The sequence below is a fragment of the Carcharodon carcharias genome, chromosome 6, assembly GCF_017639515.1.
Source record: "Carcharodon carcharias isolate sCarCar2 chromosome 6, sCarCar2.pri, whole genome shotgun sequence".
Taxonomy (NCBI): Eukaryota; Metazoa; Chordata; class Chondrichthyes; order Lamniformes; family Lamnidae; genus Carcharodon; species Carcharodon carcharias.
In genome coordinates, this window is record NC_054472.1 from 88,835,660 (window position 1) to 88,848,263 (window position 12,604).

At 40.3% G+C, this 12,604-nt stretch overlaps 1 protein-coding gene across 2 annotated transcripts in view; it reads right to left on the reverse strand.

The window, feature by feature from the left end:
• mcmdc2 (minichromosome maintenance domain containing 2) overlaps positions 1-10,887 on the reverse strand; it is a 110,206-nt gene extending 99,319 nt beyond the window's left edge. For both annotated transcript variants that reach the window (XM_041189454.1, XM_041189455.1), the window contains exon 1: positions 10,701-10,887. In XM_041189454.1, coding sequence (XP_041045388.1) covers positions 10,701-10,800 — 100 coding nt within the window. In that variant the 5' untranslated portion in view covers positions 10,801-10,887. The remainder of the gene's footprint in view (positions 1-10,700) is intronic.
• Positions 10,888-12,604: the final 1,717 nt, after the last annotated feature.

Here is a 12,604-nt window from a genome sequence, read left to right on the forward strand (position 1 = left end):
TCGCTAGAGCGTTTTAAACAGGCCCTCGATCGCTCGGAAGAGCTAAAGCAGATATTGCGACAACATCAAATCAATGTTACCCGGGTGACTGTGTCCACCTTTATACATGGCCAAAAGGTAGTACACGCTGCTCATGTAGTAGAGGTGGAATCCGCCCATCACTGGTGGGATCTGTTCAATGGGCTGTCAACTACGGCACGACGTTCCCTATTTCCTCCGTTGTTCATTTTAATCGGAGTTTTAGTGATTCTGACCTGTTGTAATATACTGACCTGTACGTATGTTTGCCGTGTGCGGCAGCAACTGGAACAAAACATGTACATGTTATAACAATGTATTGCTTATTATTATGTATTTGTATAATCGTTACATGTATTGGGCCAATCAGTGGAATGTAATATAAGGGGTTAACATGGTGTCCCAATACATGCAAGATTGGATCCAGGCACCAGTTGACCTTGAACACAAGACGTTGCTAAGAGACTTCCTGTTATCTACTGAAGGGAGTCGGAGCCGAAACCGCATGGGAACAATGCCCAGTACTAAACAATGTGTTGGACGAGTGCCCAACGCGGACTCAGTGAACTCGGCAAGTAGCGCATATATAAGCCTGGAAAGTCCCCAGTTCGGGGAGTCTGCTCCGGGTTAAGCTAATCGCTGAGCGTGGGTCACAGGCGGCACCTCCGCAGAACTGACGGCTCCCAGTTCCAGTAATTCGTGGAGTAAGTATATAGCCAATTATGCCAGACCCGTTGTGAGTATCGGACCTGGTTTCTATCCTATATAGGCTAGGTAGGAAACAAGCAAAATAAAATAATATTATCCTAGCAAGCTAGTCTCCTGTTCTTTGTTTCCGCATCAAACTACCCGCCTGCGAACCTGATCCTCATAATTTCTTAGAACATCAACGCATAGTCTTAGTGTTCCATCTGGTTTCGGTAGCATCACAATAGGCAAGCTCCAGTTACTGCAACTAGATTCAATATGTCATTTGAAGCTTGAATTCAATTTATTTCTGTACTTGTGATAACTTTGCTGGCCTTAATCTGTAAGGATGTTGCCTTATTGAAGATGAATCTCCTACACCCACATCATGTGAAGCTAAATTTGTCCTCCCCAGCTTATTCCCACAAATAGCTTTTTTGACTGCAAGAACTTCTCCAAATCACTTTGACACTTGCGTGGAAGGTAACTCAATAGTACATTTAAATTTTTAAGTACTTCCCCATTATCTAATTTGATTAGAGGAGAATCAATTTCAGAATCCTTCGTTTCATCCTCTTGCTCCTTATCTACCACCACTAATAACTCCTTTTGGTCCTCTTCCCTGTCAATGTACATTTTAAGCATATTTACATGACATGGAGTATTCTTTATGGAGTATTTATTAAATCATTTACTTCATTCAGTTTCCTTTCAATCCTAATACATTTTTCCCCAGCAACAAAACTATGAGCTGTGGCTCTCCTAGTTGCCTTCAATTTCATCACTTTCTGTGATATCTTTAAATATTCCTTAGCTAACATATGCTCTGTTCAATCTTTCTCTGAAGTTTGATATATAATCCAGGAGAATAGGTTCCGAATTTTAACCCACCAATTTCTCATGAATTGACTTTAGTGGTCCCCTGAACTCATGACCATAGACTAATTCAAAAGGACTAAATCCAGTTGATTTTTTTTTATTCATTCACGGGATTGGGTTCACTGGCTAGGCCAGCATTTGTTGCCCATCACCAGTTGCCCTTGAGAAGGTGGTGATGAGCTGCCTTCTGGAACCGCTGCAATCCATGTGGTGGAAGTACACCCACAGTGCTGATAGGAAGGGAGTTCCAGGATTTTGACACAGCAACAGCGAAGGAACAGTGATATATGTCCAAGTCAGGATGGTAAGTGACTTGGAGGGGAACTTCCAGCTGGGGTCGTTCCCTTCTATCTGCTGCCCTTGTCCATCTAGATGGTAGTGGGTTTGGAAGGTGCTGCTGAAGGAGCCCTGGTGAATTCCTGCAGTGCATCTTGTACATGGTACACACTGCTAATACTGTGTGTCAGTGATGGAGGGAGTGAATGTTTGTGGATGTGGTGCCAATCAAGTGGGCTGCTTTGTCCTGGATAGTGTCAAGTTTCTTGAGTGTTGTGGGAGCTGTACTCAGCCAGGCAAGTCACACTCCTGACTTGTGCCTTGTAGATGATGGACAAACTTTGGAGAATCAGGAGGTGCTACTGGGGATGCATTAGGAGCATCCCTAATGGCAAATAACAAGAATGGATTTCCCTATCCCAATCATGTGGATAGTCCTGACTATAAGCCCTCAGCATAGCTTTTAAAGTTTGATGCCATCTTTCCAAAGACCTTTGTACTTCAGGATGGTAAACTGTTGACTTAAACTCTTTTATCCCAAAACTTCCTTAAACAGCTGTTACGTGAAATTTGAATCCTGATCTGATTATATTTCTTTTGGTAAACCATATCTTGTAAAAAATTTAGTCAATTCTTCCACAATTCTCTTTGCTGTAATATTTCTCAAAGGTATCGCTTCAGGAAACCTTGTAGACACATCCATTATTGTTAGCAAGTACTGATTTCCACTTTTATTCTTAGAGAGGGGTCCTACACAATCAATCATGACCCTAGTAAAAGGTTCCTCAAATGCTTGAATTGGAATTAAAGGTGCCATCTTATTCACCACTTGTGGTTTCCCTACCACTAGATATGTGTGACATGTTCTACAGAATTTGACTACATCTCTATGTAATCCAGGCCAATAAAAATGTTTTTACATTTTTGCCTGTGTCTTTCTAATTTCTAATTTTGTCCCCAATTTAAAAGTTTTGCTCTCGGTCTATCTTTATCCTTTTCAATAATTATGCTAAATCTAACTGAATTATCATCTCCACCACCAATACATTCTCCCATTGATACCCATTTCGCCCGCCCAGCTTCATTCCCTAAAACTAAGTTCAGAACTGTCCCTTTTTTTGTTGGGCATGCTATGTACCGGCCAAAAAAGATCTCCTGAATGCATTTTAAGAATTCTGCAGCCCTTTACTCTTTTACACTGATGTCATCCCACTTAATATTAGTATACTTGAAATCTCCTATCATTACTGCCCAAAGTTTCTACTCTTCTATCTCCCTCTGACTGCTTGAGGTCTATAGTATACTTCCGGCAGCATTAATTCTCCTTTCCTGTTCCACAGTTCAACTCATATAGCTTCATTTAATGATATTTCTAACATATCATCCCTCTTCAAAGCTGTAATTGTTTCTTTAGCCAATATTGCAACCCTTCTTCCCTTTTTATTTCCCTCTCTATCCTGTCTGAAAACCTTGTAACCAGTTGAGCTGCTGTTCCTCCCCTTCTTTAAGCCACATTTCAGGAATGCCTATATCATCATACTTTCATGTGCCCTCAGCTCATCTGCCTTAGGTACAGAATTTTTTAAAAAAGCTAATTCAAGGAAATGAGGAACATCTTTGGCAAACTGTCTAGCGTTGTCTATTCAACAATATTTAAGAACAGCAAAACATTTTGCTGTGGCAATGATGGCAAAACTGTCAGTATTTGCTATCATTACTTCATTGAGACTAACAATGGCTTGTGGAGTTCTGTCTTGTGCAAAATCAGGCAGAAATCCAGAAGCTGCTGCCAGTGAGTCTATGCTCCTCCATAGCATGAGTTGTAAAAGCTTCCACAGACTGTGATCTCCTTTGCAATCATGAATTGCTGAGAACTTGCACTCTTATCGCTGTTAAGTCTCATTGTAAAAACCTTGAAAGAAGTTACACCTTGTTGAATGAGGAAACACTTCTTCATCCAAAGGGTGGTAGAAGTTTGGAATTCTCTTCCCCAAAATGGCAACTGGCCTGAGATCAATTGTTACTTTTAAAACTGATATATAGTTTTAGCTAAAAGTAATAAGACGTAAAGGGCAAAGGCTATATGGAGTTAGGTTGCAGATCAGCCACCTCATCGAAAGGCAGAACAGGCTCGAAGGGCGGAATGGCCTACTCCTGTTCCAATGTAACTGGGTTTTTAAACAGCATACTAACTTCAGAATTTTTCCTTAATACCCTTATGGCCCTGAAAAGCTAATTTTATATTTGTGTAGTTCCAAATTTCTCCACAATGATTAAAAATTCCATATGTTTTAATAATATAAAATATATTTTTTCTGTTTCTCTTTAAGTCTGTTTTTATCTTAGCTTCCGTCTTAATCTTACATTTATTTCAATAACTGAAAACTTAAATTAAAAGTGAAGGATTTTAAGTGTTTTTAAGTGCCTGGTTTGCTGTGTGCGAATGGTTCAATTTAATTGGTTGCCTACCTGCTGGCTAACATCAGTGCTGCCACACGCCAAGACATCCCTTTGTTTTGGTGCCAGATATAAACTGCCATGGGGAAAGGGGAAATTCTACCATAGTGATTGCTAATTTTTTGATGCCAGCTTTCTTCAAGGCTGTAGTATAAAGGTCTGGCACATATGGGGTTAATGTGGGACTCAGTGTAGTGCTGCCCACACAGTGATGTGAGAAGGAACATGACCGAGACCCAGGGTCAGTGTGATGTTGAGCAGAGATGTGTATAGACCTAAGCATGGAGACAGTTCCCAGCTTTTACCCTTTACTGTACGCGTGTAAATAGTTTTAGTAGTTAATAAAGACTTACAGTTAGCATACAGAAGAGACTTCTTTAAGAACATACTGATCTGTAATAAACACCCTCCCAAGCAGTAATGGGATAAAAACACAGAACCTCACTAAAATGCAGATACAAACCGAAATGCTGTAAGACTGAGAAAAATTCAACTAAGAATTCTGACCTGAAAAGAAGCACCTAAGGAAGCAGAAGGACAGTAGAAAAATTGCCAGAGAAAGGCCTGGAAGCTGAAGCAGAGATTTAAACTTACTCAGTGCAGCAGAAGACTTCATTGAATCTCCTTTGGAAATCCAGCTTCAGAGTGCAGAGTCGACAGAACCTCCAAGGGTGAGCTAAATCTTTTAAAATTTCAGGCTGCAGCAAGTCCTGAGGACTCCTTTAAGTAATCCAATGTCAGAAGTGCCGTTTGAAAGAAACCCGTCACTAAAACCCGATCCCCAAATTGGAGACTGAGCTCATCCGAAAGAAAAAAAGATAATGAATTAATTAAATATTTCGGGGACGTCGCGACTGCCCTGCTCAGTTAAAAACAAGCAGAAGCTCCAATTCAACTGACTCGATAGTTTACAAAGTAAACAGCTGAACAAAAGAAGTCAGCAGGCAGCCATTGTTAATTTTTTCAAGAAGTGCCTTTGTGCGGAGCCTGCCAGAACTGGCAAGTGCAGGGAATCCCTTTGTCTCCAATTGAATGGTGATGCCATCTTGAAATCCAGAAAAAGTTTTAAAAAACTAAAGGCAGAGCAAAAAATCGCCTTCAAATCAAGTTCAAAAGCTCAGAGAAGCAAACTGCTTGCCAAAATTATTAGTTTTGAAGGTTCTGGAGAGAGAATAAGATAACAAATGGCCCCATCAGCAAAATGGGAGCCTGCTGAAACCTGATAATCGTGGGAAGAAGAGCAGTGAGGAAAGTTACTGCATAGTCATTCTTAAAATGGCAACATTTAAAATTGTAACTGCAAAAGATATTAAATTACCATGGATCTAAAATGCAACTTACCAGATCAACTTGGACCCATCTTAAGGCTAAACCTAATGAAAAATTGGTATCCAGGAGAAGGGAATTTTTAAATTATCGGAGTGCATCAGGTCTAAGAACAAAATCTGCAGAGGTTCAGGTTTATATGTTTGTATACGCGTTTGGTGAATTTCTGATGAAGTATTCCTAATGCAGCACATTGATGAGTACTCAACCAGCTTCAATGAAATATTAAATGCCTTTGACAAATATTTTAATCTTCAAGTTGAGAAGCATGCAGAGCTTGAAAAGACGCATAGAAAACCCCGAGCAAAGTGATGAAAAGAACAAAGAGTAACCAAAAAAAACACAAGGATGCTAGAGAGGCAGGAAATTTTCCAGGAGTCCCAAAGGTATACCTTTTTGGAGACCTTGACATGTTTCCAGAACTCTACCAGCAGCTGGCAGTAAACAACAAGGACAAGGCCCTGCTGTAGGCAGAGCAAGAAAAAGCAGAAGAAACATCAGAAAATGTTCGTATTAAAGCTGAACTGGAAGATTTGAAACACAAGCTGAGTATATACCTTTAAAAATGCACGTTAAACTAAAGTCTTCAATGAACCAAACATCAAGTTTTGAACAAACAAATTTCTGAGATGTCACAAAGGAAATAATGATCCGCAATTCCACAGTTGGCAAATCGAAGCGGTAGTTGGGGAAACTCAACCAGATGTACAACCAGGCACAACAGCAGGCAGAAAAGGTACTCAAAGAAATTATGGTCTTGAAAGACTCTTTGAAGTACCAATACGTGCCCCTGGATAACAGGAGGCGTTAAAAAAGACGTTGAATGCTACTTCAGAAAAAGCTGCATTGGAACTGTCAGTAGTGAGAAAGCAAAGCCAAGGATTGAACAAAATAAACAATTGAAAGAACAACTAATTGTCCTTCAAGATCAAATTCAAAAACATTACATAACCCTTCAGCAACATGATGGAATAAAGACTACCTGCAACAGCATAATGGCTAAGCAGCAGAACAAACTCAATGAGACTCTGTTAAATTACAAGAAAACTCAAGGCGCAGTAGCTGAGCTTCACAACAAAAAGGAAAACCTGTTGAAAGACCTTCACACGCTACAAGGATCCCTCACATCAGAGTTTGTTCCTCTGGAAAGAACTGAAGAACCAGAGAAGACTCAGGAATGTTCTACATTCCAGGAGGAAGCCAAGAGAGACAAGAAAGAGATTGCAGCGCTGAAGAAAACACTTGCACATTTGGAAGGAACCTTGGAAAAACATTACATTTCCAAAGAGATATACCAAGAGATGAAAATCAATGGCAAACAAAGCTAGAAGTTCTCACGAAAGAGCGTGAGGCCTCTCACAAACAATTGACAGAAGTGCAATTACAGAATGTGAGCTTGAAGGATAGCAGAGGAATTATACTCTGCTAAAGAAAAATTGATAAGTGTAGAGATTCAACTTTCACGGAAAAAAGATGTTTGTTAAGGAAAGATGAAAACTGATGAGAAAACTGGAGTGTCGCTCATAGAAAGTAGAAAACTTGAAGGACGATTCGAAATGTTTAAATGATGGACTTATACAAACAAATTCAACTAAGATAGATCTTCAATTAAAACTTGATGAACTTCAAGCATCAGATATCTCTAGTGAACATCACGAAAAATGCCTGGAACAGGAGAAGGAATTGCTGAAAAATTAGCAGTTGCTTGAATGCAGAATTAATAACCAAAACTGATGTAATTATTGATTCCAATCCAACCTGAACAAAATGATGGACAAAAGGCGTAGTATGGAAGGACAAATCCAGTGTTCAAAAGCAGATAAGGAGATTTCTGAGAAGCACATTGAGGAACTAACAAATTAACCAAAAGAGTATAAACAGCAGTCAGTGACCAGGTAAGAAACAATCCTGTCAAAATAAGAGTTCCACAGATAACTCTGAGGCAAAGACAACTCAACGTACCAGAGTAGTTGCGGGGCAGGTTTGTTCATTCTCATTACAGGTCGCTGAAAGCCCTCAATGGTCAGACCAGCCAACCACCCAGGAGATAACCATGACAACTCCAATGGAAGAGGTAAAAGAGAGTTAACAGGAGTCTGAAAAGTCTCTACCTCCGGCCTTGGCAACGGTACAGCAGGTCAACACTGCAACCATTGTGTATATGCTGCAACTCCCAGCTAGCATACCAAACCTGGTGGCAGCTATCCATGGCCTACAATGGAAAGCAGAGATGAGCATACTACTAAACCTTCTTGTTGCCACAGGAATCCTCTTCTCAGCTACAGAGGATATTGAGATGGCCCACACAACAATGGAAAAAGCAAAAGAAGTGACTAAGAGAATGTTTGTTTACCCCACAAGAAACAAGTTAGAGCAGCAGCAACCACTGAGCAGTGTAACAGCCGGACCAGTCAAGTGCAGTTCAACATGAAGGAATGGAAGAAAAGAATGAAAACATACCCAGATGCCAGCTCAACCTCCAGACCAACAGGAACAACCAGAGCCTACCACTCCGATAGAACTGTGAACGAGATAGGGATGGTTATAAGGCCTCCAGACCACCTGAACTTTAAATTCTAGGGCTTGAAGCAGGGAAATGGAGTAGTAATAGTGATAATGTAATAACAACAATGTAAATGTAAGACATGAGGTAAACTAGTATAACTCCAAATATATTGGATAAAGGCTTGGTGGAGGTGTAATGTAACAGTCTGGCACATATAGGGTTAATGTGGGACTGAGTACGGTAATGCCCACACAATGATGTAAGAAGGCACATGACCGAGACCCAGGACGAGTGTGGTGTTGAGGAGAGATGTGTATAGACCTAAGCATGGAGACAGCTCCTGGCTTGCTGCACATGTGTAAATAGTTCTAGTAGTTAATAAAGACTCACAGTTAACCAACAGAAGAAGATGGAGACTTCTTTTAAGACATACCGATCTGCAACCAACACACTCCCAACAAAGGTCAATGGCAAGCACCCTTGCTTCACCATTAACTGCAAAGTCGAGGCCAATATATGATTATTTCCTCCATGTATTCACTAAGGAATAAGGATGTACTGCCAATTTGCCAGGACTTCAGGAAAATTAATAAAAGATATGTTAAGTCCTGAACATGTTAAAAAGGCTCACAACAGATGAGAGATGAATTCTATTTATGATGAAAGCAAAATACAGCAGATGCTGGAAATCTGAAATAAAAACAGAAAATGCAGGAAAAACTCAGCAGGTCTGGCAGCATCCGTGGAGAGAGAAACAGTTAACGTTTCGAAAACAAAAACAAAAATACCTGGAAAAACTCAGCAGGTCTGGCAGCATCTGTGGAGAGGAGCACAGTTAACGTTTCAAGTCTGAATGACCCTTCAACAGAACTAAGTAAAAATAGAAAAGAGGTGAAATATAAGTTGGTTTAAAGGGGGGGAGGGGGGGAGTGGGACAAGAAGAGCTGGATAGAGGGCAAGTGAACGTTAACCGTGCTTCTCTCCACAGATGCTGCTGAGTTTTTCCAGGTATTTTTGTTTTTGTTTTGGATTTCCAGCATCTGCAGTTTTTGCTTAGTTAACGTTTCAAGCCTGAATGACTCTCCTTCAGATCTAAAGAGAAGTGGAAATGTGATGGGTTTTATACTGTTTAAGAGGGAGTGGAGCAGGTGAAGCAAGATAAGTCAGGGATGGGTGGGACTGAGGAGAGATTGACAAAGATGTCATGGACAGAAGACAAAGGAAGTGTTAATGGTAGTGGTAAGGGCTAAAGAGGGTGTTGAATTTGTTAATAGCCGAATAAAGGTGAGCGCTGTGAAAGCACAACATAGAAACAAGTGGCAGAAAGGCCTGTTTATGGGGGTCAGGGGGAATGGTTTAGGGAAAAAGGATTTCAAAAAATAATAAGTAAAAAAAAACTAAAAATAAAAAACATTAAAAAATAACTAAATTGGATTAAAAGTAGAGATGGAGGAGAGAGTTCATGGTCTGAAGTTGTTGAACGCAATGTTAAATATGGAAGGCTGCATAGTGCCTAATCAAAAGATGAGGTGCTGTTCCTCCAGTTTGCATTGGGCATCACTGGAACATTGCAACAAGCCAAGGACAGGCATGTGGGCATGAGAGCAAGATGGTGTGTTGAAATGGCAAGCGACAGGAAAGTCTGGGTCATTGATTTTAATTATCCCTATTATGGGGTGAGATTTATGAGGTCATTACGAGGCAATGGACTTTGAGGAAATCCATTAGATTGGATACTGGCTAATGTAACTCCTATTTTCAATAGGCCTACAGAATTTCAGACCCATTAGTCTTACATCAAAATAATGGAATCAAAGAAGAAATTTACACATTACCTGTATGAAAAAAGCTAGTAAGATCAGCCAATATATTCAGAAAAGTGTGATCCTTCCTAACTTCAATGTTTCTGAGAAAAAACCATTGCAGATTTACTGCAAAACCCCTAAGAAGTGACTTTTACTTTTCAAAAGGCATTTGGCAAAGTTATATAAAAAGTTACTCTTAAGGATAAAGCAGAAGAAATCCACATAATCTGGAAATAAATAACAAATTGGCTAAAGGGTAGGAAACAACAAACCGTATTGGAGGGGATATAAATTGGAGGCAGTGCTGAATGGGGTGCTCCAGGAATTGGCATTGAGATTCATACTGTTTTTAATCAACATTCATAATTTACATTCCAAGATTCAAAGCAAACTGGTCAAATTCACAGGTACTAAATATGGCAGTTGGATGTCGTGATTGGGGAACTGTGGGTCATTTATGGGGCGTGAGGGGGAGGGGGTTTCTTCAGCTATATCTATCTTTTGAATATATGTTGGCCATGTAAATATCGAAACGTATGTATTTGATACTGAGTGATCAAGATTTGGACTATAAACGGGTTGCAGGGAATGTTAGTTCCTGAAGATCTGCGCTGCAATAACATCGCAAAAACTTAGAGCTACTTGTTTTGTTGCCATTTGTTATAATATAAATCTAGCTTATTAATACCATTCCATAAATACAACTTTTAATGAATAAATAGAAATAGTTCTCCTTGAAAAATTACCATTATAGCGAATACAGTCGCTGATAAATTTGTGCAGCCCGCCAGTCCTGTCCAAATAAACTAGGGTGAACTCCTTCAGAGCCAGATCCTCAGCTGCCATTTTAATACACAACTCTAACCTCAGCCCGTGGAATTTACCAGAACGCTGTGCCCACCGTAATTAGCCGAGACAAGACTCTGTAACACCCGCCTGACACTTCGGAGCACCTTCACGAACTGGTGGCGCGCAGGCGTAGTTCACTACCTCCCCGCCCCTTGACACGCGCCCCCTAGTCGCGTGGGCCCGCAGTGCGCGCGTGGATATTATTGCAGCTCAGCCAGAGAGAGGAATATGTCCAAAGAAATGGAACTGTACTGATTGCCAGAGCAAACACACATCAGCTGTCAAATCAAGATAACTATTCGGAGTGATTTTTATGACGAAAGATTAATTATACTGATTTGGCAGTCAGTGAAATGCACAAGTTACATAGAGCAGGCTCATATACTACATGAGGGAGTTATAATCGCTTCTCCAAAATTAAGCACCAGTATTTCTCCCCACTTTTGTCAGTTTTCTTCTCAGCAACTTCGGACGCTGTTGCCTTCTTGCTAAAAGGCAACAACAAACGAGTTCCAGGAGATGACAGTGACCACAATGTACATCACCCAATAACCCACCCATAGTCTGTATACATTGATATCCTCCAGGAACTCATCTAGCTCCCTCTTGAAAGGTGTTTATCACCCCTTTTAAAAATGTCAACATTGCTAGTTGAAACTGCAAAGACGCGCAGAAATGACTAAAGAGGGTCCGAGAGGCAAGCCTCTGGTTTGCAAAAACAACTGATAAGGAAAAAGTGAAGCAAATGTCTCATGACCAAATGGTAAAAACTTCTGAGGCAGTTAGAAAACTCAGGGCACAGTGGATACAAGGCCTTGATAGGGTCTAGACCTAGATGAGATGAGGCCTATGCATTCTAACCAGTCAAAATACAATTGGGGAGATGCTGACATTGCGGTAATGTCGCTAGTAATCAAGTGGATATGGGTTCAAATCCCAGCTGGTGGGATTAAATTAATAAATAAAATCTGGAATTGAAAGCTAGTGCGTTAAACAATCAATGATTGTTGTAAAAACCCATCCCCTTTACGGCAGGAAACCTGCTTATCTGGTCTGCCTTACATGTGACTCTAGATCAGCAATGTGGTTGATTCTTTTAACTACCTTCTGAAATGGCAAGTCACTGGGCAATTAGGGATGGGCAACAAATGCTGGTCTTGCCAGTGATAATCACATCCCATGAGAAATGGGAAATGGCAGGTCCAGCACTGTAGTCAACAAGAGTCTAACGAAGCTCTGTCCAGAGGTCATCCAGCCAGAAGAACCAAATGGCGTGTGAGTTGATAACTCTGCTTCTTTGATGTTGATTTCTTGGTTTAAAGGATGTTGTCTTTATGCTTGTGAAAGCTGCTTTAATACATGCAATGTTAAATAATTAAAGATAATTTTAATTGATTAACATACAGAGTAATGTGGTTTCTTTGGCTGGCTTTCCTATGAATCATTGGAACATCTATACCACTGAATGGGCAAGGATTTGAAGTAGTCAAAGGGCAGAATCTCTAAGTACACTGTCCATGTCCTAGCAGATACTGGATTTTTTGGGCAGTGATGTGGTTGCCAAGGAAAAGAGAATAGTTCCAGGTACAGAACTATCAGTTAGACTCTTTTGAAACATATGCTGATAAGTGGAAATATGTATGTTACAAGACAGTGATTGAGAAGGCACTGGTGAAGGTGTGCAGCAGAAATAGAAACATGACAGAACTAATCCAAAAGCAAAATATTGCAAATGTTGGAAATCTGAAAAAATACAAAAAATTCTGGAAATACTCAGCATGTCTTGCAGCATCTGTGGATA